The sequence below is a fragment of the Abramis brama genome (assembly GCF_963993115.1).
Source record: "Abramis brama genome assembly, chromosome: 6".
NCBI classification, from domain to species: Eukaryota; Metazoa; Chordata; class Actinopteri; order Cypriniformes; family Leuciscidae; genus Abramis; species Abramis brama.
The window spans coordinates 29,884,243-29,910,006 of NC_139968.1; the positions used below are offsets into that span (position 1 = coordinate 29,884,243).

General features: G+C 36.1%; 3 protein-coding genes across 5 annotated transcripts; 2 read left to right on the forward strand and 1 right to left on the reverse strand.

Moving 5' to 3' along the window:
* Positions 1-249: 249 nt before the first annotated feature.
* On the forward strand, positions 250-1,982 carry LOC311085270 (uncharacterized protein). 2 transcript variants are annotated; one of them, XM_084117709.1, is made up of 5 exons: positions 250-392; positions 555-869; positions 1,056-1,346; positions 1,542-1,701; positions 1,789-1,982. In XM_084117709.1, exons 1-4 carry the CDS (start codon positions 344-346, stop codon positions 1,691-1,693), a joined length of 807 nt encoding a protein of 268 aa, XP_083973835.1. In that variant the 5' UTR covers positions 250-343; the 3' UTR covers positions 1,694-1,701; positions 1,789-1,982. The 2 variants fall into 2 exon arrangements, with proteins under 2 accessions (XP_083973835.1, XP_083973834.1); XM_084117708.1 differs by having other exon boundaries at positions 251-392; positions 1,542-1,982.
* Positions 1,983-4,843: 2,861 nt separating this feature from the next.
* LOC311085527 (CD48 antigen-like) lies at positions 4,844-7,912 on the forward strand. 2 transcript variants are annotated; one of them, XR_014606860.1, is made up of 5 exons: positions 4,855-5,035; positions 5,119-5,442; positions 5,530-5,823; positions 5,900-7,332; positions 7,717-7,912. XR_014606860.1 is itself a non-coding variant. In XM_084118027.1 (4 exons), the coding sequence occupies exons 1-4, from the start codon at positions 4,990-4,992 to the stop codon at positions 6,040-6,042; spliced, it is 807 nt and encodes a 268-aa protein (XP_083974153.1). In that variant the 5' UTR covers positions 4,844-4,989; the 3' UTR covers positions 6,043-7,912. The 2 variants fall into 2 exon arrangements, 1 of the variants encoding a protein (XP_083974153.1); XM_084118027.1 differs by having other exon boundaries at positions 4,844-5,035; positions 5,900-7,912.
* Positions 7,913-9,667: 1,755 nt separating this feature from the next.
* LOC311085142 (uncharacterized protein) lies at positions 9,668-22,980 on the reverse strand. The gene is made up of 8 exons (XM_084117574.1): positions 22,825-22,980; positions 21,121-21,444; positions 19,608-19,892; positions 15,154-15,462; positions 13,773-13,881; positions 11,963-12,860; positions 11,375-11,444; positions 9,668-10,021 (listed from the first exon to the last, which is right to left on the reverse strand). Exons 3-5 carry the CDS (start codon positions 19,867-19,869, stop codon positions 13,790-13,792), a joined length of 663 nt encoding a protein of 220 aa, XP_083973700.1. The 5' UTR covers positions 19,870-19,892; positions 21,121-21,444; positions 22,825-22,980; the 3' UTR covers positions 9,668-10,021; positions 11,375-11,444; positions 11,963-12,860; positions 13,773-13,789.
* Between the last annotated feature and the right edge of the window lie 2,784 nt (positions 22,981-25,764).

Consider the following 25,764-nt stretch of genomic DNA (forward strand, 5'->3'; position numbering starts at 1 on the left):
CTATATACACGGGTTTCTATTGCATGGTGATATAAAAGGCTAAGGTGATAAAAAGCGAGATGCGAAAGTCAGCCGCGACACCAGTATCTTTTGTTCTTACTGGCGCGTTCATGTAGATACACAATCACGCGCACTTCGAGGAAGCGCGCAGACTGTAATTTTTTTCCCTGGTTGACTGAAGACTTTTTTTTTCTCTCTCTCTCTGTTTTACTCACCGCAAATTATCTACACAACATTTCAGATAATGAAACAATGTGAAAGACGCGATTCTGTCGTGTTTTATGAAATCGACCACTTTTTTTTCAGACATTTTGTACGGAACTATCTCAGACGGTGGAAGAAAATGATCCACGCTATTGTTTTGTTCTGTTTTTGTTTTTTTCCTCTTATTGGTGAGTTATACATTTATTTATGGCTTCAGTGTTAGTAGCCTATAGATGACATGCTAGCCTATTGTTTAAATCATTCAAGAATTAAGGGTTTGCATTATTTAATTATTTATACTTTTACATTATAGGCCTACATAATTATTTATATTTAATTTTGATCTCTAGGCGCTGTGACAGATGAGATGGCTGTGATGGAGGGAGATTTCTTCACTCTCCGCACCGGTCTAACTGACATTGGCCTACAGAGCGTTGATAAGGTCGAGTGGAGGTTTGGATCGAGCAGAACATTAATAGCCTCAATAGCGAATGGGAGCATTGAATATGGTGGTGATAAGAGATTTAGAGATAGACTACAGCTCGAGAGACAGACTGGAGATCTCACCATCACAAACGTCAGTAATGAACACAGTGGAGCTTATAAACGAAGTATCACTATCGGACTTAAAGAGCCGACCGAAGAAATCCATGTCACTGTTTATCGTGAGTATTAAAGATGTTCTCTAAATCGATTTATTTTTGAAAAATGTGTATAGGCCTAGTAAAAAAGTTTTTTGTTTGTGACTGACATCGCAATAAACTCTCACTCAACACATTCCAATACTGATCAAAACAGCTCATCTACCTTCATATTTATTCTTGGATTTCTTTTAATTTTTATTTCTCCAGCTCATTTGCCTGTTCCTGTCATCACCAAATACTCTCCTCAATGTTCATCGACATCATCAGTGTCCAAAAGTGTGCTGTTGTGTTCAGTGTTGAATGTGAGTCACGTGACTCTCTCGTGGTACAAAGCAACCAGTTTAGTGTCCAGCATCAGTGTGTCTGATCTCAGCATCAGTCTCTCTCTACCTCTGGAGGTGGAATATCAGGATAACAACACTTACAGCTGTTCGTTGAACAATCCCGTCAACAACCAGATCACACATCTGGACATCAACAAACTCTGTCACACACCAGGTAGGACAGTGGTGATAGTGTTTCTTCACAGTGTCTCGCTTACTGATACCTTTTCAATAGCTTGCCAACCATTTATAATGTTTATTCAGACGTTTATTTGTCAGAATTTCTGTTGTTTTTCTGAGGGTTTTTGAAAATAAGAGAGTAGAGTCTGTTTGATGCAGTTTTTACAGAAGTGCCCACTTCTTTCTACAGACCACTGGAGTCAAAGAGCAGAAGCCGTGATCCGATTGGTCGTCACTGCTGTGATGGGCGTGGCTGCTGTTGCTGCTGTTGTTGTACTGGTTTATGACATCAGATCCAGAAGAGTTGAACTTGAGAGAAGAACTAGGTTCATCAAACAGTAATGTACCTGGTATTGTAAAACAGGAATAAGCAGTGTCTGTCTTTTTTTGTTTCTATCTCTTTCATTTGTTTTAAAACAATATCTTTTTACATTTAGGCCCCGAGGACCAATGGTCTGAGGACCCTCTTGGAATTGTTGTTTGTTTATTCATGTGTTTTAAAGAGAATATCAATATTCATAATGATAATGATGCATTACTGTTTTAATTTTATTTTCTGATATAAATCCATTACAATTGACACCATTTAGATTTATAAAAAAAGTCATGAAATAAATGCCTAATAACTATACTATGTGTAGTTGATTTTGTCATCTCAGCTGCCTCAGCGGTCTGTAACAGTTCATGTCAAACGTCAAATGCAGGCTAGTGCAACGCTTCAGTTGTAACGGTCAAAAAGTGTGAGATAAAATGTTATATTTGACAAGCATTTACTTTAGAAATGCTAAATGACCAATATCCAGGGATGCAAACGACGTTTGTCAAATTACGGAGTTTTGAGCTAAAAAAAATTGATAATGTGATTCATTTTGTAGCCTGTTTTTTATGGGACTCATTCTGAATAATTATAAATTATTCCAGCTTTAATAACACATACGCATCTTACTGAGTAGTCAGTCCAATTCAGTTCACTACCTAAAAATTCCCCCAGTAGCTCCCAGAAAAGACTGGGCAGACGCTCTCTTACCGGAAATCTGTTCTTCCCAGATAGCACACGTCTCCAATATGTCTTATAAAGAGCACTTTGTCTGGAAAGCATCTGCTGTGTGCAAACATCTAATAAACGTCTTTAAAAAGTCAGTTTTACATACATTCTAAACCATAAACATCTTGAAAACATTTTGTAAATGTCTATTTAACATCTGACAGGAAACGTCTCTGCGTTGCAGATGATCAATCACTCGCACATCAAATAGACGTCTCTACGATGTATGTGCTATCTGGGATTCATTTCAGTCTAAAGCCATCAGACATGGGCTGCGTCCAAAATCGCATACTCTCTTGAGCAGGTACTTGTTTTAGATAAGTCACTACACGACCACTAAATAAGTATGTTCTATATAGTATGAGTGTGTGTATGAATGTAATACTGATGTACTACATTCACCATTTTGTCATTATCATGTAACCTGTTAGAGTCAGTGCGCTCCACGTCCAGTCACAAATCCTCTCCCGTGGCCTCATGGGATAGTAAAGTGTCCATCATATCCACACTTCAGAATCCAGTCATCCAGGTACTTTTTGCCTACTCTTTCATGAACAGGTTTTTGTTAATTCGGACATACTTCTTTGTCACATAATATTTTTCGCCTACTAGGGAAGTATGCGATTTCGGACACAGCCACTGAGACGATTGAAACAAAGTTGCCATTTCCTGAGTAATTATGTAACCTGCAGAAATTGACACGTAACAAAATACATTTTAAAAAGTTTGCTGTTTGCATATTATTGTTATTGCTCAATATATGGACAGCTTTGTGGCAGCATTTGTGAATTTGAATTGAGTGAATTTAAAGTACTTAATGTTACTTAACTTTACATGCACAACTTCTATATTAAGAAAGCCAGCATTCATCAAAAAAAAATTAGGTTTAAAATAAAATACAAATTAAAATGAAGGTGAATAGGACAGGACACATGATCCCCTAAACTGGGAACACCCCAATTTTACAGAAATTATAAGCAACATGGCAAATAGCATTGAAACGTCTCTAGTCACTAGGACACACAAGTCACTAGAGGGTGCTAGTCACTAGGTCACATAAATCACTCGAGGGCGTTTCAGGAGCAATACTAGCGTCCCATCTGAGGTCTAAAAAAATACTAAATGTAGTTTCATATAATTTTTTAACCATCGTGATTAAGTGATGAATTCAATATTAGGTAAATAAACCATACAAAATTTTAAATCTCAGTTAAAACAACATCAAGGGTCAGTTTGTGTCTGCTGAGAATGATACTGTCAAACATACAGGATGTGATCTGGAACTCAAAGCGAATTTGAGTTTTGGTCAGAAATGAGAAATGGGGAAAATGCACAAACATAGAATTATTGTGAAAACTTGAGGCATGTCAGTTCTTTAGTGATCTCCTTTCAGGTTTGGAAATGATGGAGAGGTTTTTGTTAATGCTGTTGTTGTTCCCTAGCCAGGGCCTATAACTGCAGAGAACAGAAGATGCTGAAAATAAAGCACAAGAACCAAGACAATCTGCATTCATTACATTTAGATCAGAAAACAGATATCCGTTTAAGATGACTTACGTTTAATGTGTAGAGGATCTTTATCTTAAAACAATTCGAAAAATGCATGGGGGAAAGACAAAAACACATGATCACAAAAATGTCTGATGTTTGGTGAAGCGCTTCTGCTGTCATTAATCTCGAAGTATGACTTCCCCTCAAAACAGCACAAAATAAAAACAGTCAAATAATAAGCCTTTAGTGGTCTACTCGTGCAAGAAACATCTTGTTTCTACTGAATGTTTTTGACACTCTTGTAGCTCAATTTCTGAGTCAAAGTGAAACTGCTGCGGTCTGAGTTTATTTCAGGTTAGTTTAGTGTCGGACTGACCCAAATGAATGTGGTTTCTGTTGAGTGGACAAACGTCTTGCTCCTGTTTACTATTGCGTGTGTGCGGTTGACTGATGGGTAAATCTGCAAAGACATTATTTTCCTACACTGATTCGTAAACAAATAAAGAAGTGAATCCATCAGCACTTTCATCTCTGCATAGCCTACCCTTTGTGCATTCTTTAACAGCTCATATTTCTCATGACATGTTACCTAAAACAGCAGTAGATCAAACCAAACAAGTGCTGCAACATTCTGGAAAGGATTAATAACACAACAGCACCTCAGAAAGCTGTCAGTGGTCAAAGGTAAAATCGTGGTAAAGTCTAAAAATTTGGAATAGAGTATCTATGGAAACAAGTGATAAACACAGGTTTCTGTTTTGCGGTGTTCTTAAAAGCTAAGAAATAAAAAATGATGCGAAACTGAGCCACAACATCAGTATTTGAGCTTCGTTTCTCTAATCAGTGGGAAGCGCGTTCACGTACACAACCACGCGTCACGCGCACCACACGGAGGAAAGAGCAGACTTAAGGAGACCTTTGATTGGCTGAAGAGTTTTTCTCCCCCGTTTGGCTCCAACCAGCAAGTTATCTTGTACAGATATTGTGTTTAAGATAATGGAGCACGCTTAAAGACGCGACCATGTCGTGTTTCATTAAATGAAACTGAGTTATTTTCTGGCGTAAGGCCATTTGATGGATTTACCTCGAACGGTTGAAGAAAATGATTCACGCTGTTTTGTTCTGTTCATGTTGTTTTCTTCTGGATGGTGAGTTCTAAATACGTTAATCTTTGGAGGATGCAAATGATTTAGATTTTTACATATTTAAGTTATCTAATCTTGTTCTTCAGGAGTGTTTGGTGTTGAGACTGATGAGATAAACGTGTCTGTGATGGAGGGAGATTCTTTCACTCTCCGCACTGGTCTGACTAGCATACAGAGCGATGATGAAATCGAGTGGAGGTTTGGATCGAGCAAAACTCGAATAACCAGAATAGCGGCGGGAAACGTTACTAAATATGATGACGAGAATTTTAGAGATAGACTACAGCTCGAGAAACAGACTGGAGATCTCACCATCACAAACGTCATTAATGAACACAGTGGAGTTTATCAGCTGAGCATCATTATCAACAATAAGAAGTCGATCAAACGATTCGGTGTCACTGTTTATGGTGAGCTTTCGTGTTTCAATTAAATAATATAAATATTTCTAATTTTGTTTATTTTTGGTTCCCTTTATTTTTGTGTGTGTTTTCTAGCTCCTCTGCCCTTTCCTGTGATCTTCAGTGACGCTTCACAATGTTCTTTATCGGCTGAAAGATCATCAAGGATCGTCCTGTGCTCAGTGTTGAATGTGAGTCATGTGACTCTCTCCTGGTACGCAGGAATCAGTGTATTGTCCAGCATCAGTGTGTCTGATCTCAGCATCAGTCTCTCCCTACCTCTGGAGGTGGAATATCAGGATAAAAACACCTACAGCTGTGTGATCAACAATCCCGTCAGCAACCAGACCACACATCTGGACATCAGTGGACTCTGTCAGATACGTTCAGGTACCCTGGACCCAATTTTGAGAAAGAGATTTTATAATGCAAAATTTTCAGTGTTTGATTTATCGTCTTTCCTCAGACTGCGACCTTTGTTTTGACACCACTGAAGCTGTGATCCGATTGGTCGTCACTGCTCTGATGGGCGTGGCTACAGTGGCTGCTGTTGTTCTTCTGGTTAATGACATCAAAAGAGTTGGAAGGGCACAGACAATCAAACAGTGACTACGTTTACAAGCTGTCAAATATCGGGTTATGGTCAGGTTAGGGTCACTATTTGGGTTTCTGAAACATTCAGAATAACCCGTTTAAATGCATGAGTAGAGAGAGTTACTCCTGGAATTTGTAATCAATTGGCAATATCCCGATGTAAATGGCGACGCACGGTTAGCGTCTGGACGTACGGACAACCTTATGACGCAATGTGCGTCATTTCCGATTCTTCTTCCTGTTCCAAAGACAACAACAACAGCAGCAGCACGCGGATAATGAATAGTTCGGGGCAGATAGCGATCGCCTTAAATTTGTTTGCGCTTTCCTCCTCGCTCCAAAAGTGTGGTGCTGTGCTGCGTCTCGCCATGTTTACCTCTACTTCTTGTTTACTTCCGGTATACTGCACGTGGGTTTTTGTATGCGCCGTCTCTCCTCAAAAGACCAAGATTCCTTGCTAATAGAACATGCGCAGAACACAAATCAATGTTCCTTTTGATGGGGATATGCCGATACGCGTTTACATGACCAAATATTCGGGTTAGAAAAGGGGTACCCCAGGGATCATATCCGGGTTTTTAAAAACCGGGATATGAGCATATCCGGGTTTTTGCCGGTGTTTACATGGCCGTGCGCGACCCGGTTATTGCTAATATCCCGGTTTTGAACGGGTTATTGGCTGCATGTAAACGTTGCCAATTGATTACAAATTCCATACAGGAGTAACTCTCTCTGCTCACGCATGTAAACGGGTTATTCCGGGTTATTCGGGTTATACCACTCTTAGTGGTATACATGTAAACTTTCTTTATGCCTCTGGCAGTTTCAGTGACTTAACATCCTCTACCCTGTTTATTCTGCCATCATACTATATACCCTTAGTTTTATCCTTTCAATTGGCTTTGTTTATTTGCATACAGACCACTGAACATAAATGTTCATACTAATGGCGCAGAAATTACACTTTGCACCTTTAGACCATTCCCATGTAAATTGCCTAAACATTCGCAATATTTTAAAGTCTTGTATTTTAAACTTTTATGTTCAAATGTTTTCTGTCCCCATTATTAATTTAGAATGTAACACACAAGGTACACATTTAGAATGTTAATGTGTACCTTGAAATGCAATGTAAGTCGCTTTGGATAAAAGTGTCTGCCAAATGCATAAATGTAAATGTAAATTATTCCTGTGTTCACTTTCTGTGTTTAGTTCCTGTTTTCCCTTGTTTCATTATCTACCTTGTTTGTTTCCATAGCTACCCTCGTTTGTGTCCATGGTTACAAATCATCTAGGCCTACACCTGTCCCTCTTCAGGCCCTTGTTAAAGGTGCTATAAGCAATCTTGGTTGGCGTAAACCTCTTGTTGATGTTTGAATTATTATCAAACAAAACGAAGGCTAGCTAGACCCTCCCTCCTCCTCATCCGCGCACTAACCCCCCGAACCCCACCCCCACATCATTCTTGTCGGTTATTGGCTGGAACAGTTTGTTATGTTTCGTGCTGTGGGTCGCTCTGTTTGTTGCTCAGTTTGTTTTTGCTGCAGTTTGTGGAGCCTGTGGTGTCTGCAGAGACCGTGTTTTTTTACAGTGTATTCAGGGGACAGGCAGCTAGTGGATAGTGAGGAGATGTTTGCGGTATGTGAAAAAAAATGTTTTGGCCTAAAAAACGTGTGAGATCGCTTATAGCACCTTTAACCTGTGAATGTAAATTCCTGTGTTTCAGCTTTTGTTAGTTGTTGATCCTAGTGTGCTCCAAATTGTTGCTCTCCTGACTTCTTTGTATGGATTATTATATTCATTTGTGTGGATTGTACTCTGCTTCCAGGGTTGAATTCTCTTTGTTTATGTTTTTCAAATAAACTTGGATTTGGATTCTCGCCTATTCCCTGCTCACGTTACAATTACACTAATGACAACCATTCAAATCACCTTTTACGTAAATGTCAATTTCAGATTATTCATGACATAGTACCCAGACAAATACCTGTGACGTAATAAATATACAGTAAAACTATAAATGAGAAGGATTAACATCTAAGAATAAAAAAAGTTTAAGGATTAAAGCCATCACGCCCCGATGGTTTAAAAAGGAAATACTTTTTGAGGAAATACGAGTCAAGCCTTTGTTGATTCATTTTATATTTAAGTGGAAAAGGTCCATTGCAATAGAAACTAGAATACAATGAGTTTCACAAGCCCATTATTAATATATATATATATATATATATATATATATATAATGAAAGTGACAGAATACCATATTTTCTTTAGTTTTTTAATCATTTTAAAATGAGCTTTAAAAATTGATCAGTGTTGTGCTCGGTATTAAAGTAATAATCACTTTGGATTCAGCCCACATTTATAGGATTCCAGATTTACATCTAACCAGGAAACAAAAAGGACAGATTTAGTTCACAAAACAGCCAGAATATGGTATTTACAATTTTCCATTTTGTTCAAGTAGTCAGGCATTAGGCAAAAAAAATAATAAAAAAAATACATCAAGCATGATTTATGTTGGGAAATATACACAATTAAAAAGGATAACTACAAAAATGCTCTGCATTACACTATACACCTCCAAAGATTTGTAAACTGTCTTTAAAATACACTCATACATGTCACGGTTGTTGAATGCATTGTTTCTTTCTTGTCTCGTGTCGTTGTGTTTATGTGTGAGTGGGCGTTGTCCCGCTCACGTGTCTGTCAGCGCTCCAGCTGATCATCATCATCATCACAATCACTGTTCACAGCTGCTGTTCATTCCCATTGCCTATATATACTCACACCATTCTCTGTTCCAGTGTCGGATTGTTTGTTGAGGTCCTGTGTTGCCGTGTCTGTGTTCCCGTGAAGTTTGCCGTGTCCGCCTGCCTTGTCTTCTCGCCGTCTTGTTCCTCGTCACTGGATTCACCGCACTCAAACACCGGGATCGGGATTCTGCACTATCACAGCACCAGAGCACCACAGACCATCGGAAAGTCCCTGCACGAGCCTGAGTCGCCGCCCTTCTTTGTTCCTGTACTGTTTCTGACCTTACTGAGATATTAAACACTTTTTGAGTACCTGCAACTGTTTCCTGTCTGTTCTGCCATGACAATACAAATACATTCCTGTCATGACAACTCTCAGAGTGCAGGCATGGTAATGGGTATGACAATGATATATTTGGCCTTGGTGCTGCTGTTGGTTATTACTGCTGCTGCAGAGCAAGTACGGGACTTGCTATTGTCAATGCATACACAGACATGCTGCTGCTGTACAATATAGCATACATGAATTACCCGTAGCAGATCGATACAGGTGGAGCTGGGGATGTTGGAGGGTTTCTGAAAGCGTGCTGCACTGCTAAAGCAAATGCTAACCAAGTATTTGAAGTTTGAGCACACAAGCTTATTGCACTGTAAAAAGAATACTGTGAAATTTACAGCAACTTGCTGGCAGCAATTAGCAAGTAAGTTGCTGTAGTTCATTTCACAGTATGCTTACTGTAAACTTAATTGCAGTTACTTGAAAAATACTGTAAACTTTTTTACAGTAATAATCACAGTACTGTTTCATCACCTCACATATTTTACTACTGTAATAGGGATTACTGCATTAATTTTGTGTACTGTAAAATGAAGACACTGTTTTTAATCACAAAAATGCCGTTTATTGACAACTTTTCACACTTTAAATTTCAAAATTCTTAAAATAAATAGCAAAAAAAAAACTTTTTTTTTTTCAATAGGTAAACATTTTTCTGTTAACATTTAATTTCGTTTTGTATACAACAACACTTTTCTGAACATAAAAATCAATCCTGTTCAAATGTATTAAAATGTTTGGTTAAAATTAGAGTGTATAAAAGACAAAATAAATGATTTAAAAACAGCAGGATTTCAAACAGTAGAATTTAGTCCCTTAATGTTGTTTTTCTCCCAGAACTGTATTTTCCTTCAAAAACGGGGCCTGAACTAGTCAACGTCCTGGGCTGGAGTCTTCTACCCTGCAGTGGAAGAAATTAATTATTAATTGAAAAGTTTATAAGCAAGACAGATGGGTTGATGACAATATACATAAAAGTTTGATTGGATCATTTGATTTAGCCAATCAACATGTAATACAATGTCCACTTCTCTATAAACCAAAACTCTTAAAACACACATTTACATATATATTAGGGCTTGGAGAGAAAAATCGATTAACCTAGCTATCGTGTAGATTCTAAAATCTTTTTTTATTTTTTTATTCCAGAATCGATATCAATTCAAATTCAATTGCTTTATTTTTGTCCTTGCTTGTAGATGAGGTTGACAGAAGTTAGCCACTTTCGTTCCAAGAGAGGATGAAATTTGTCGTTATCTATGAGTGTTAAAGTGGCGTAATATCCAGAATGGACGCGTATAAGAGACATGAGACTGAACGCACTGAAAAGCCTTTGCACTGCTCATATGCTGAGAGGGAGATTAGACAATAGAGCTGCACGATTCATCTTCAAAGACTGTGATCTCGGTCATCCAGACCTTTCAATTCGTCTGTCTATTAAACTTTGACAAATTCATATCGCAACATTCAAATCTGTGTTGGCGCTGCCGTTGACCCAGAGAGAGAAACGTTAGTCATGAAACAGCTTCACAAACAGTCTTTTAAATAAATATTTAAAATTGAATATATTTTTAAATAATTGTTAAACATCAAACTTTTATTTTAACTCACCATGCAAATGGTAGAAAAGTTAATAATAAAAATGAAAGTTTGATGTTTAACAATTACACAATAGTCCATATAAACCCAAATAAACACTTTGAGAATTATTTTACTAGTCGGGTAACGTTAGGTGGTTAAAGAATGACTACTCAAATATTTGTTCCCATTCCTAGTCAAAAATATATCAACAACAAATAAGTGCTTACCTCTGGATAAATTCTAATGTATGATATTTATTTAAAAGACTGTTTGTGAAGCTGTTTCATGACTAACGTTTCTCTCTCTGGGTCAACGGCAGCGCCAACACAGATTTGAATGTTGCGATATGAATTTGTCAAAGTTTAATAGACAGACGAATTGAAAGGTCTCGATGACCGAGATCACAGTCTTTGAAGATGAATCGTGCAGCTCTATTGTCTAATCTCCCTCTCAGCATACGAGCAGTGCAAAGGCTTTTCAGTGCGTTCAGTCTCATGTCTCTTATACGCGTCCATTCTGGATATTACGCCACTTTAACACTTTGGAATCTAAGTGCAAGATGACGAAAAACTTTGTTCACACACAGTGAATCGATACAAATATACTTAACACTTAATATACTTATACACTTAAAATTGGGATCTATTGTGCATGTCTAGTGCTGGGATCTTACCGAGCATGATGAGCCTTGGAGTGCTTGGCAGGGAAATCTGGGCCTCAACGTCTGCTTGGGTGGAAGTTTCCTGTAACACAAAATAAACAGAAAAAAAAACCTTTTAAAAATCACAAGTACAATAAATGGTAAATAAATGAACTAGTAAGATCTCGAAAAATCTTAATACAGTGCGAGTATATTATTATGCTTCCACGAGTCATGAATAAAACTTTCGAATCGGCCCGCTTAAAATGTCTGATTCTTCAGGCGGCGACGTTAGCATTAGCAAGCATGAAAAAAAAAACGAGTGAGATTATTCAAACGGCTACCGCGCCAACACATAAGTTACATCAAATACACAATTACAAATTAATTTTTTTCGACAATGCTACACGTTACTCTTTAATCAAATTTAAGACGTTATAAATGTAGGCTAATGTTGCCAGAAAAGACACTTAATACAGTATAGGCCTATGCTCCCACATGTGAAGGACATTTGAAGGAATGGCACTTCAAATTAGGCTATCAACAATCTCGTTTCTGCAGTTTGACCTGCGATTAAGTTCAGAAAAATCATGATCCTATTAAAAATGTGTTAAGTCTTACCTCTACCTGCGTTTTCTGTCGAGTCGGCTGGCTTCACGGCTTCACTGCTTCACGCGCACGCGGTGTCGTCCGCGGTGACAGTTGACGTTAGCAGGCAAGAGAAAAATCCAAGTGTATGGGGATCAAATTTCCGGCTAGCGCACCAATATACATCACGTACACATACACAATTCCAATTAAATTGTTATTCATTATGACGTTATCGAATGTTGCCAGATTAGAAAATCTATCGAAATTATGTGCAAATATATATTTTATTTTTTATAAAATGCACACAAGACACGAGTTTACTAGGAAGTGCGCCGCTCGTTTACTTGGTGCACTCTTAAAGTTGAACAAATAGGTAACTTTACAAGAGTAAACTGTGGAAATAAATCAGCAAAGTTACCTTTCTGAAGTTAAAATTCCGATAAAAGTGTGGAATCTCGTAGCTTTTCAGCTTACCATGGCAAAGAAATTGCTGTATTGTGATTCACAGAAAAAATATTTTTACTGTAGAATTTACCCGCCATTGAAAATTGACCATGATGCTTTGCAGATCTACAGTAACATGCTGTATACAGGTTCTACAGTAAGCATTTGCTCATTTTACAGTAATAATGCTGTGAAAACTACAGAAATTTGTTACAGTGTGGCTACTGATACAGCAAGAACCAATCAGCTGTGCCCTAGAGAATGATGTGATTGCAAACCGATTGAGTTAAGGACCTATTAGTCTGTGCCATCTAGAGTTTCATTACAGTGTTTATAATCATTTTTCACATAATCAAAATAAAATAAAGCTCTTGTTCATTTATACAGCTCATGTTTATATTGTTACAGATATACTGTTGAGGTTGTGGATCTCCTCATTATTCATCCTGATCGTGAGGTTCATTCATTTTATATGCACTGAAACCTGTTATAAAAACACAAAAAGAGTCATAGTAAAAATAATAAGTTAATAAAAGAAAATAGTAATTAATAAATTATAGTTTTGATAATAATAATTCACAGTACTTATTTACACACTTGTGGAAAACATTTTGTGATTAGTAAAAGTTAAATAAATTGCAAATGTATTCCCCAGTAGTTTTCCCAAAGTAGTCTACCATTCCTACTTTGGATACACATTTTTATAATATCTTGTGTCAAGAAATAGTCAGATATTTCAAGATATTTCCTCATTCCTATAAAGTATAAAAAATAAAACATAGGCCAATTGGAAATGTTACAGTGAAGTGATGCGATGGCAGTAGTTCTCGAGTCAATAGCAGTTCACTGATAGCAGATCTCTCTGGAGTCAAGAGCTCATTTCAAGAGCTCTCTGGAGTCAAGAGTTCAGCTCGAGTCACTAATACTGAACCGCTAATATGAGTTTAAATGAGAGAGCAAAATTAAAGTTTATTGTGTTTATTAAGAATAGTTTATTAAATTTATATACTTTAGACATGTAAAACATCCACATTTCACATCATTATTGGGTGCTTTAAAAATAGATTTTCTTATACATGACATTGCATGATTACGTATTACGAACTAGTGAATCAGTTATTTTAACCGGTAAAAAAGATTCAGTCTTCCCATCACTATTACTGCACTGTAATAAGCCAATAGAAAGCAATAATGTTTGTACATACACAGTAGTTCAATGACAATCTTCTGTTATTTCTTTAAATAGTAACCATACATTAAAAAGAGAAACACTGTCAATAACTTGTGAAAAAAAAAAAAAAAAAAAAAAAAAAACCTTCAAAACCTGACTACTTTTCATTTCCTTTAAAAACTAAATTTTGTTTGTCTTTTGCTATGATTTGTATGTAATACTTACACATTTGCCTTGGTTACTTATACTTCTTGCATTAAAAAAACAGTTACAGCCCAAATCATCAGAACAACACTGGCACCAGATATTCCTGATACAGCAGCTGAACGTGAATCTGTAATGATAAAGACAGACATTAGTGTGAATGTGTCTGATCTATAACACACACTATAATCATCAGCACTATATAACCTGAGTGTAGATCTGATACTGTAATGATAAAGACAGACATTAGTGTGAATGTGTCTGATCTATAACACACACTATAATCATCAGCACTATATAACCTGAGTGTAGATCTGATACTGTAATGATAAAGACAGACATTAGTGTGAGTGTGTCTGATCTATAACACACACTATAAACATCAGCACTATATAACCTGAGTGAAGATCTGATACTGTAATGATAAAGACAGACATTAGTGTGAGTGTGTCTGATCTATAACACACACTATAAACATCAGCACTATATAACCTGAGTGTAGATCTGATACTGTAATGATAAAGACAGTCATTAGTGTGAATGTGTCTGATCTATAACACACACTATAAACATCAGCACTATATAACCTGAGTGAAGATCTGATACTGTAATGATAAAGACAGACATTAGTGTGAGTGTGTCTGATCTATAACACACACTATAAACATCAGCACTATATAACCTGAGTGTAGATCTGATACTGTAATGATAAAGACAGTCATTAGTGTGAATGTGTCTGATCTATAACACACACTATAAACATCAGCACTATATAACCTGAGTGTAGATCTGATACTGTAATGATAAAGACAGACATTAGTGTGAATGTGTCTGATCTATAACAAAGACAAAGGCAGTCACTATTGTGTCTATAACAAATGTTATAAATATCAACACTATAAAAACATAACACAAAATGCAGAACTTTTGTGGGGTGAAATTTAACCAAGGCCAACAACCCGTTCTCAAAAATATTTTGTGCTATAACTAGTAGTAAAGAGACAGCGATAGCATCCACTCACACTCCATGCTGCTGTTTGAACTGAGCTGTCACAGTGATCTGTCAAGTCACATCAAAGAGCACTAAACATTTATTATTTAAATTTCCTGATAAAATGGACAGAATTCAAAAGATGAAACTTTGTTTCTTACAGAAAGTAACAAAACACGAAGCTGATTGCACAAAGATTATTTAACTGAGGGGCACTAATGTCTATTTATAATGCAATGCTAGCATTTATTACAGTATTGAACATGGTCAATAATATTTTTTCTGATATTTCAGTATCAATATGTATAAAAAAAAATCATATTTTAGACAACACTAACATGTGAACCGAACGGAAAGACCTGACTATGTGTACCATTACACCCCCGATTCTGAATTATTTGATCTACTCACCACTGACAGTAACATTTATCATCCTCTGTAAGGTGTATGTGCTGTTGCTCATATTTAGATGATAAACTCCAGAGTCTGTGGTTTCACAGTCACTGATGGTGAGAGAGCCAGACGGATGCAGCTGCAGTCTGCCTTTGAATTTCCCATAACTGATATCATGTAATAAAAACCGATTGGACCCTTTACTGATTTCAGCAAGGAGATGGTTTTCAAACTTCCACAATATCAGATCATATCCCAGTAGTTCAATAACACCAGTGAGTAGACTGATAGATTCTCCCTTCTTCACTGATACTGGTTTCACTTCATCTGTCACAACAACAAACACATGAAGAACATTTTTGTTACTCAGAGATTAAACATATGAATTATATTTAATCACACAGGTAAGTTTTGTTTAAGTGTATGATTCAGCACTGTTTTTTTGTTTTTTTTTAAAGTCTTTGTTTTATTACAAACATGATATGACTAAAGGCACACCATTTTATAATTTGACCAACTTATATTTTAAAATGAAAAAAATAAAAAATAATCATGCAACTTTGACCAGTGCACGCTGTATCAAATTTTATTCTATAGTCATTAGCTGAAATATAGTCTCAGCCTCAGCAGCACATTCATAGACAACACAAGATTGGAAAGCACTTTCTTGATCTAGAAAGCTCTAATATGATTGGCTAGTTTTACTCAACTTCCAAGAGTAAGGGGACACAGACACAGGTGTTTTTATCAGTCTGTCTGTGAACAAAACAAGTTGTTTTTACAGGATTGATACAAGATACAATGAGTGTTGAGGATGAAATAATCACAGTATTTCCAGGTTTGCAAGGTCAGTGACATCACACTTATGTATTTTTGTCTTAAACTCAGAGTTTTGTTTAAGATGGCTATACCATTATTTCCATTAAATTCAACTTTTTTCAACTATAATATCCCGAGGACTGTCTCAGGAAGCAAGTTGAACAAACTCAGAGGAGGTTGCAAAATCAAACAGTTAGTAACAATAGATAATTTCTAGATGAAGAGGTGTTCAAAATTAATAAAAATGTTAACTGTTCAGTATTGAATACTTGAAATTGAAAACACATTTTGGTTACTTTTAGTCAAGCGTTTTAGGGCGGAAAGTTGTTCTTCCACAAGGGGACGCTTCACTGCTCAAAAATACGCCTATTATATTGAACCATATTACAATAGGCCTACAGCCTGCCGTATAACGGTATTATTAGTCTTAGGCTACTGGATACACTTGTACATTAAAATAATAAACATTTAAATGTAGCCTATTAACTCCAAGCACCTGATAAACAAATGGAAATCTTCGTGAGCAAATTATTAAATAAATCCTGCATGCTTATCCTGCATTTTAAACGATACATTTAGATTTACTTTAATGCAAATTTATGTGAACAGCAGGGACGTGCGGTCAGGGTAGGCAGGGTAGGCAGTGCCTCACCAAAGGAAATGTTGACATTACATTTATTAATTCCAAGAACTTTATTAATTCACCACATTATTAATTGCATTTATTTTATTCCAAATATTAATTTTTGTAACAAAAATTTTCAGGAATACACATATAATATACTCATTTTGCCATTGTTTGCTCCTAAAACCATTGTTTCATGCAGGAAATTCAAGGCCATGGCCATTGAGGCAGAGGTTAGCAGTGCCTCTTTGGTCCATAGAACGTAGTTTACGTAGGTTTGCGCATGCGCAGTCAGTTCTCATGCTGTCTTGAATTATCAACATTGAGGCAGAGACCGAGCTTGCTTCATGTCACGTGATCCACTCGCTCTCACTCAATCCGCACTTCCCGATCTAGCGGCGCCTAGCGTTGGCTGTCAACAGGCCCGGGGTGGGTAATCGGGAGAATTCCCGGTGGGCCGCTTCACTTTTGGGCCGGTCGAGGATTTTTGTTTTTTCACATTTGTCACGTTAGTTACATTAGGCCAGAGGTGGAAGTAACGAATTACAACTACTCACGTTACTGTAATTAAGTAGTTTTTTTGGGTACTTGTACTTTTTTGAGTATATTTTTAAATCTGTAATTTTACTTGTACTTAAGTACATATTAAGCTAAGTAATTTACTTCGTTACTTGTAAAATCACATTTCGTTACTGAGTACAATTTGAATTGATATTCAAATCTTTGACCGGCATTTAGGTAGCCAATAAAAATATTCGATCGTAAACGGACCAATAAAACCCCTGATATTTGGACTGAATTAAAGCCGCCGCAGTCGCAGCCGGTTTTGAATAGCTGAAGGAGGCAAGGAGCTCAGAGTGATTAATGGCTGGACTGAACGTTTGGAGAAACAACAAACTACATAGTAGTATTGTCAAAATAACTATATTTTGATACATATCAATACTTAAATATCTGTCAGTCAATACTCATTTTCTGCAGTATAGGCCTATACACCGATACGATACCAGCTGCGCGTTCGCATTCTCTCATCTCAACGACAGCGAATTTGACACCCGCCTCCTCTCAGCGCGGGATTGCAGGTAGGCCTATTACGCATAATTTTATTAATACCTGCAAGTTTCTATGGCATTTTTTAATGGCAAATGTCACGAGTGCAATATTGTAACGCGAGGGCACATTCATGTAATCGCAGAAAACTGGACGCGAGCTCTGAAATATACGAATGAACTGGACTCGGATATTGAGTGTGCGCTCTCGGACTGTGTCATATCATGTGCAATCGCGAATCTCTCCAAGTGGTTCTCACTGCAAACTCAAATGACGTCCAGCTCCAATCTCTCCATGCTCTTGAATTAAACGCTGTCAAAAGTTATGAAAAATCTAGTCTTTTTTTGCAAATTAAATTCAGTTTGAAATCAAGCTTCCTTGTGCTGTGTGTGAGCTATTGCAACAGTTAACGTTACCCTATTGTAAAGACAAATACACTGAGTGAGTAAATATTTAAGTTAGATTATTGTAATGGTTATTGATCAATGTTTAAATATGTAAACAAAAGCCTAAATTAAAATCTCACGGTATAAAGTGGACGTGTCTTCAGAAGACTTGAATTAAACTTTTCCATTCAAATAGATCACTGTTACAATGAGTGTTGTGTTTTTCGATGCTTGAAAATAATGATTGCCTTGACAAAATGGATGGACAAAAATGTATATATTAAAATATTTAGTATGTGGTAGTTTTCCCGATGGTATTAAAAATTATAGGCTAGGCCTACTGAATATTGACATATTTCAAGGTGTCATATTGAAGTTAGAAATTCCAGTATCATGACCACTAATGTCCTTCGACAATAAGGTAAAACATGTTAAAAGTAGCTATTTTCTACATAAATCTATGATTTGGTTGAATATTTATTGGTAATACATTAACTATCGCCAGCTAAAAAGTAACTAACTAGTACTCTGAGTAGTTTTTGAGAAGAGTAATTTGTACTTTTACTTAAGTACTTTTTTGACACCAGTACTTTTACTTGTAATTGAGTATTGTTTCAGCAATGTAACGGTACTTGTACTTGAGTACAAATTTTCAGTACTCTTTCCACCTCTGCATTAGGCTACACACGTTCCGCATTCTGACACCGCAGCGCGCAGCCTCTGCATAGGTTGTACCATGTGAGGGCTTTCTCCCCTCCTATAGAGTTGGTTGGGTCCATAGCCCGTCTTTTCCAAAACGTTTTCTCAGGTAACTACCGCGGCACCGCCGGCGCCTACCGATAGCTGGGCCGGCCCGGTAGCTATGCGTCAGGGAGGATGGATGGGAGGAAGAGGCCAGGAGGTATGGAAGCTTGTTTCCGCCACAGAATAAAACATTTTAAAAGATAATTGCGACTTTTTATTTCACAATTGCGAGTTTACATCTCGCAATTCTGTCATTATTTCTCAGAATTGCGTGAAATAAAGTCGCAATTGCGTGTTATAAAGTCAGAATTGCGAGATATAAAGTCAGAATTGCGTGAAATAAAGTCGCAATTGCATGTTATAAAGTCAGAATTGCAAGATATAAAGTCAGAATTGTGTGAAATAAAGTCGCAATTGCTTCTTATAAAGTCTAAGTGAATTATTATTTAACCTTTACATTATTTTTTGAACCATGGCATGAATACAAACTGCACAATAGTGACTAGGCTGCTTGTCGGTTCGCTGACACCGCGCCGCCTCCCTCTCTTACTGTGTCCCGCACAAAACATTTGTTTGTTGTATATATCTATCATTAGATGTGTCCATTAATTTGATTATTAGATTTGATTAGATTAGCCTCACATATGACTTTGCTGTATGCAGGCAGCGATGTGATGATGCCTGATATGAACTTTGCTTCATTAACTGAATGAATATGAACATATGCCACATTGATAGGTCACAGCCTACCCATGACAAGATTTCACCGCACGTTACTGGTGAACAGTAACTGTTTAATATAGTAATCACAAAGTCAATTAAGACTGAATGTAATAGAATCTACTCACCACCAACAGCAATATATAATTTACTGTGCAAGATCATACTCATTGTGTTGATCTTTATTTCATAAACTCCAGCCTGATCTCTTTGGATGTTTTTGATGGTGAGGTCTCCGGTCTGATCATTCAGATCAATGTTACTCCATCTCGCGTCAGCAGCGCCGTTTAAGTCAGCAATGAGGACACCTTGATCTCCAAACCACTCAATCACATCACCTCTCTGTATTTGAGTAACATCAGTGTGTAGAGTGACAGAATCTCCCCCCATCACTGACACTGACTTCACAACATCTGTATCAGCAAAAAAAAAACATATCATGAGAGCAAACAGGAACAGTTTCTCAGAGATTAAGTTTATAATGCTTTCAGTAGTTTCCAGATGGAAACTTAACATGTACAGAGGGGTCCTACAGTGGGCTCCTGAGAGCACATTGAAAAACTGTGATTTCAAATCTTACTGAAACCTGGAAATAATAGTTGAAAGTTTTTAAACATTTAAAAAAGCAGAAATGTTATGATGTAAATATAGCTCCAAAAAGATGTTCATGAAGTGCTGCAGTCATTAAAGCAAAAGCGAGTCACACCAAATACAAATTTTCACCAATTTTATTTTGTTAATTTTTCAAATTAACTTAACTCAGATTGTTTTGCTAATTGTCAGACTTTTGGACTGTATTAACTTGATTTTTTGTACCAATCCTTTTACACTATTAGTCAACACTCTATTTTCTTTTTATTAAACATACATGTATAAAGTTTACACATATATATTTTTAAAATAGTATCTTTTAAGACGTTGGGTCTTAATTATAAATAAAAATGGATTTAATATTAAACTTGAAGTGTTTACATTTCAAATTCAGCTTTTCGAATACAAAATAATCTGCTCATAATCAGTCCTCTGCATTTCAGCCAATCAGGAAACAATAACGCAACACGCTATAGTACTTCTATTGTTAAAATGTTCATTTTTTTATTTATTGTTTTGATTGTTAAATACAATATGCCTTCATCATGAAGACTCCATGGGCAATCCAACATCAGTCATAACCAAACATATCTTGCATTCCTCCTACTGCACTGACTTCTTTATATTAATAATAACTCATTACTATCATATTTGATTTGACATGGTACCTAAAGCTGCTGTATTGTGACAAGCTACACAAATATTTGGAATTAAATAGAAAATGGATCAGGTTCAAAATTAAATCTCTATGACCTTATTTTTTATGTACTTCTGGTGCAATAATCATCCTGTCGTCAAGTTCACTGACTTACCATACATAAATGAATTGAATATGGCATAACATATGATTGCTTATTCACAATTTCATAAAAAGCTTTATCATTTCTTAGAATCTGAGCAAATCTCCATAATAACCCAACTTTGTGTGACTACCCTCTTCCTGTCTTATAGATAAAAAATAAAATATATGTGAAAAAATCATTTAGGCAACTCTTGTGATCAAATAACTTGTTCATAGACAATTAATCCAGATGAACAGGCTCAACTCACCACTGACAAAAACACTGAATTTCTTGGATATCTAAGTTGTGGCACTGATGAAGAGTTGATAGAGTCCAGTGTGTTCAGTTCTGATGTCACTGATGGTCAGAGATCCAGTCTGTTTGTCCAGATTCAGTCTGTCTCCGAATCTCCCATCATCATCATGTGTAGAGAAGATTGCATCTGCTTTATTAATTCTAGCTATGACAGAATCTTCAAAGATCCAGAGTATCAGATCTTCTCTCCGTATGTCATTGTCATCAGTGTTTAGAGTGATAGAATCTCCCTCCATCACTGACACTGACTTCACTGCATCTGTATAACTTAACACACCTGATGAACAAACAGAAACAGTTGTTGCAAAGAGAGATTAAACTGCAAAAAAAGATTTAACTCTTGACAACAAAATTGTAGAGTTAAAGTGCTATGTGTCGTAAGCATGGTGTATTGTAATAAAACTAAGCAGCAGCATAATCGACAGCCTGCGATACATACAAAACAAAGTTACTTGCAATAACACCAAATAATATACATGATACAGAACTGAGTCTATCACTACAACAGACTAAGCTGCTAATTAGTTTAAATTATCACTGGCTTTCAGAAAACATGATTTTAACTTGAGTTTTACAGTAAGCACATTAAAACAGACATTTATTAGCTTGGCCTCTACCTCCTAATGCACCATTTTAGCAGCCATATTGTAAATATAAGATTGTAAAGGTATGTATCTGTAACAGGAAGATCACATGCAATCAAAAACATTCACAAATAAATGAATACATCTACAAACTCTGTGTATCATGCAGCTTTAGCTTTGTTTCTGGTGAAGAGTCACGTACGCATCATTGCATTTTATGTGATTCCTTAGCTTGGTTATCTTTACATCAAAGGAGAAAGTTACATAATACTTGTTTATTGCAATGGCTCTTTTAGGTAAATTGCCCTCCTATATTTCAAATCTTCTAATTAATTATACAAATAGTTATCGTACAAGATCTGGTTCTCATTTGGCTAAAAATCCAAAGGGTATTGTCAGAATCTGGTAGGCCTAAATGTGCTTTTTCTTTTTATGCTCCTTGGGCTTGGAATGAATAGCAAAATGTAGCCTACTTAATCTAGATGCATTTCCAAACTTGAGCACTTTTAAATGTCTCCTGCACAATGTTTTAAATGACACTTGCAATTGTTTCTCTTGATTTGATTTTATTCATTTAATTTTGAATGTGTAAATTGTGGTATTGTCATTTTGTGATGAAACTTTATGTGCTGCCGTCTTGACCAAGTCTCTCTGGAAGAATAGATAGAATTATCTTAATGTGATTCTCCTGGTTAAATAAAGCATAATAATACTAGTAATAATAATAATACATGTTCATTAACATGCTTGCATATTGTAATATTGTTATTAAGTAATAAAACTAAGCATCAGCGTCAGCGTCCTCTAGTGTTCACTGTCAAACACACACCAACAACACACTTACCCATAAATCACTTTAAATAACATTATAATGGTGCGGTCACCTGTCATTATTGTGTGCCCTTTAATACCATGTCCATTTGTAGAAAGTAATACAATGTTATGAGAACAAGAAACACTGGAGATAAAATAAAAAAAAATAATAATAGGCAAATAACATAAATATTTTTGTTTCCGGTTTATTGAAACCGAAAGTGTTGAATTAATAAAAAAAATTAAACAATGAGACTCACCGCCCATGAGCAATAAAACCCCAAAACGGAAAGAATGGTTCCTCATATTGATGTCACTTCTGACCGCTTCCAAACTGAATGACAGCAGTGATCTAGGATACTGACGATGGGTTAAACTTCAGATAAACCGTCCTATTAAAGTCACGTGATTTCTGTGAAGGCGGATGTGTTACGTCATTTTATTTCTAAGTGTTCCAAAGTAAAACCAAAGCCCCAGTTAGACAATTTCTGGTAAAACTAGTTGACAGTTGATTGATCGCCATTGACTTCCATACCATGGAAGTCAATGGCGTCTATCTGGTTACAGTTTTCAACAGAAGAAAGAATTGTACTCTCTTTATAAATACATAGCCTATATATATATATATATATAATCATCATGCTTTTACCTATTTTCACTCTACAACTTTTAACACACTTTAAAATAATTGTACTTTAGTATATTTTCTAAAAATATATTTTAGAAAAATATACTTGAAGTGAAAATTCAGTTTAAATTTTTTTTTTTTTTTTAAAAGTCTATTTATTTGCACTTTATTAAAATACATATTTTAGGCATATTTTAACTGTGTGCTGGAAATTATCATTGTAACAATGCATTGAAAGTATACTTTCAAAATAATGTACATTTGTTATTGAAAAGTAATATCCTCCTGAGACCCATGAAAAAAACGTTTTTAGTTCACATTGTTTAGAGCATAAGAAACAAATGGTAAAAAAAAAGAAAAAAAAAACCTTTTTTGAAAAATTATATTTTATTCATATGTTATGCTATGCTATGTCCTCTGTAGTGAACACCAGAACTCAGTTCTTAAAAAAAAAAATGACATGAAATTATATGTATAGGCAAAAACAATGGGATTAAGAAATTGGAGTAATAATTAGCCACATTTTAATAATAATATCTAATATTTAATAGGAATATTGATGTATAATTTATTTCCATATTCACTTGTTGTGTCTCCCAAAATGCCTGTTAAACATGATTTAAGTCCTGGTGTCCTCTACAGTGGACATACAACTCCATAACGTTTTCCTGAGATGTTGGTTTAAATACAATTTGAAAAGTAATCCGATTTAAATTATAATTACAATATATTATTATAATTCCATAAGAGTGCAACATTTGATCACTAAATTAATGTCAGGCATTTTTAAAGAGCAAGGAGAAGTTGTTTTCTTGGTGAAACCTCCAAACATTTGGTGTCTCTGAAAAGTCCTGAATCTGCTCTTTACAAGACACCCAGCTTGTGACATGTGACATGTATGGTGTGGACAGTGGACAAAAGTCTATTCCTGGGACCCAGGAGGATATAACACCATGATAGCCTCGTGGGCAAGTGTGCTGACATGAACTTCGGGAGACCCGAGTTCAAGTCCTGGCTTGGAAACCTTTCTTGATCCTGTCCCTCCTCTCTCTTTCTCTCTCTCACTTCCTGTCTAGCTACTGTCCTATCCTAATAAAAGGTGAAAATGGCAACAAATATATATTTATATATTGCTTGTATGTTTCAAAGACACTCATAATGAATTTGTAATGTACTTGTAACACAAATAAAGTACACTTTAATATCACTAATCAAGCATGTTAAAAGGTGCTCCTTTTAAAATCATAGGTGCAAAATCCAAACCACAGCCATGGCTTAATAATGATACTCGTTGCCTCCGACAAGTGTGGAGGAAAGCAGAGAGGCAATGGCAGAAAGATAAGTTGCAGGTGTCTTATTAAAAATCAGAAGGCTGCTAAAACTGCAAAGATAAAATATTTCTTATATATCTATATATCTTATTAAGAAGATTCCAAATAATCCTAAAGCGTTATTCAAGTCAATAGACTCAGTTTTAAATCCTGACATAACAACAGGCCTTGATATTACTCGGATAACATGTGAAAACTTTTTAGAGTATTTCATTAACAAAATTGATGCTCTTACAGCTAGTATTATACCTTCAGGCCTCATCCTTGATTATGTCATTCCACCCTCATTAGTACATTAGTACATTATTTAAGTGAATTCAAACCAATTTAATTTCCTGATATGGTGGACTTAGCCTGTCAAATGAAGCCCATTCAGTGTTCTTTAGATATTGTTCCCCCACGCCTCCTCGTTCAGGTATTAGACGTGGTTGGTTTAGATCTTTTGTCAATAGTGAGCTTATTGAGTGGTGTCGTGCCATCCTGCTTCAAGCATGCAGTGGTGCAACGCCTTCTAAAAAGGCACAATCTGGACTCATCTGATTTAAAGAACTATTGGCCAATCTCAAATTTGTCTTTCCTGTCAAAATTTTTTGAGAAGGCTGTCTTTCAACAGCTTTCTACTTATTTAAATGGAAATGGTATTTTTGATAAGTTCCAATCGGGATTTAGGGCTCAACACAGTAGAGAGTTAGCCCTTCTCAAAGTGTCAAACGACTTGTTTTTGGCTGTCAATTCAGGAAAGTGTGCAATTTTAGTTTTAATTGATTTGACTGCTACATATGATACTATAGTGCATGCTGCATCTAAGAGAATGGGCAGGGATTCAAGGAAAAGCTCTTAATTGGTTTAACTCATATCTTTCTGGGAGAACTTTCTCTGTGGAATTAGGACATTTTTCATCTCCTTCTGCTCTAATGAAGTGTGTGGTTCCACAAGGATCGATATTGGGTCCAGTCTTATTTTCTATTTACATGCTTCCATTGGCTGATATTTGTAAGAAACATAATGTATATTATCATCTTTATGCCGATGATATCAGCTTTATCTACCTATAAATGTCATGATTCCTGTCTTGTGTTCCCCTTGTCTTGTGTGGACTTTTGTTATGTCCTGTCCTGTGCCATGTTTTGTAGTCCTTTGTAGTTTTTCTCGTTTATTAGTCTCCCAGGTGTTTCTAATTAGCCACGCCCCCTTGTTATCTTGTTTAGCTTGTTTGCCTGTGTATTTAAACCTCTGTTCTT

Excerpts from the sequence above, each read along its gene's own strand:
- LOC311085270 (XM_084117709.1), top strand. The coding sequence starts at position 344 with ATGATCCACGCTATTGTTTTGTTCTGTTTTTGTTTTTTTCCTCTTATT. Across the intron at positions 393-554 it reads TTGTTTTTTTCCTCTTATTG|GCGCTGTGACAGATGAGATG; the intron begins GTGAGTTATACA and ends TTTGATCTCTAG. Across the intron at positions 870-1,055 it reads AATCCATGTCACTGTTTATC|CTCATTTGCCTGTTCCTGTC; the intron begins GTGAGTATTAAA and ends TTATTTCTCCAG.
- LOC311085527 (XM_084118027.1), top strand. The coding sequence starts at position 4,990 with ATGATTCACGCTGTTTTGTTCTGTTCATGTTGTTTTCTTCTGGATG. Across the intron at positions 5,036-5,118 it reads ATGTTGTTTTCTTCTGGATG|GAGTGTTTGGTGTTGAGACT; the intron begins GTGAGTTCTAAA and ends CTTGTTCTTCAG. Across the intron at positions 5,824-5,899 it reads ACTCTGTCAGATACGTTCAG|ACTGCGACCTTTGTTTTGAC; the intron begins GTACCCTGGACC and ends GTCTTTCCTCAG.
- LOC311085142 (XM_084117574.1), bottom strand. The coding sequence starts at position 19,869 with ATGGGGGGAGATTCTGTCACTCTACACACTGATGTTACTCAAATACAG. Across the intron at positions 15,463-19,607 it reads ATTATATATTGCTGTTGGTG|ATGAAGTGAAACCAGTATCA; the intron begins GTGAGTAGATTC and ends TTGTTGTGACAG. Across the intron at positions 13,882-15,153 it reads GATAAATGTTACTGTCAGTG|ATTCACGTTCAGCTGCTGTA; the intron begins GTGAGTAGATCA and ends TTATCATTACAG.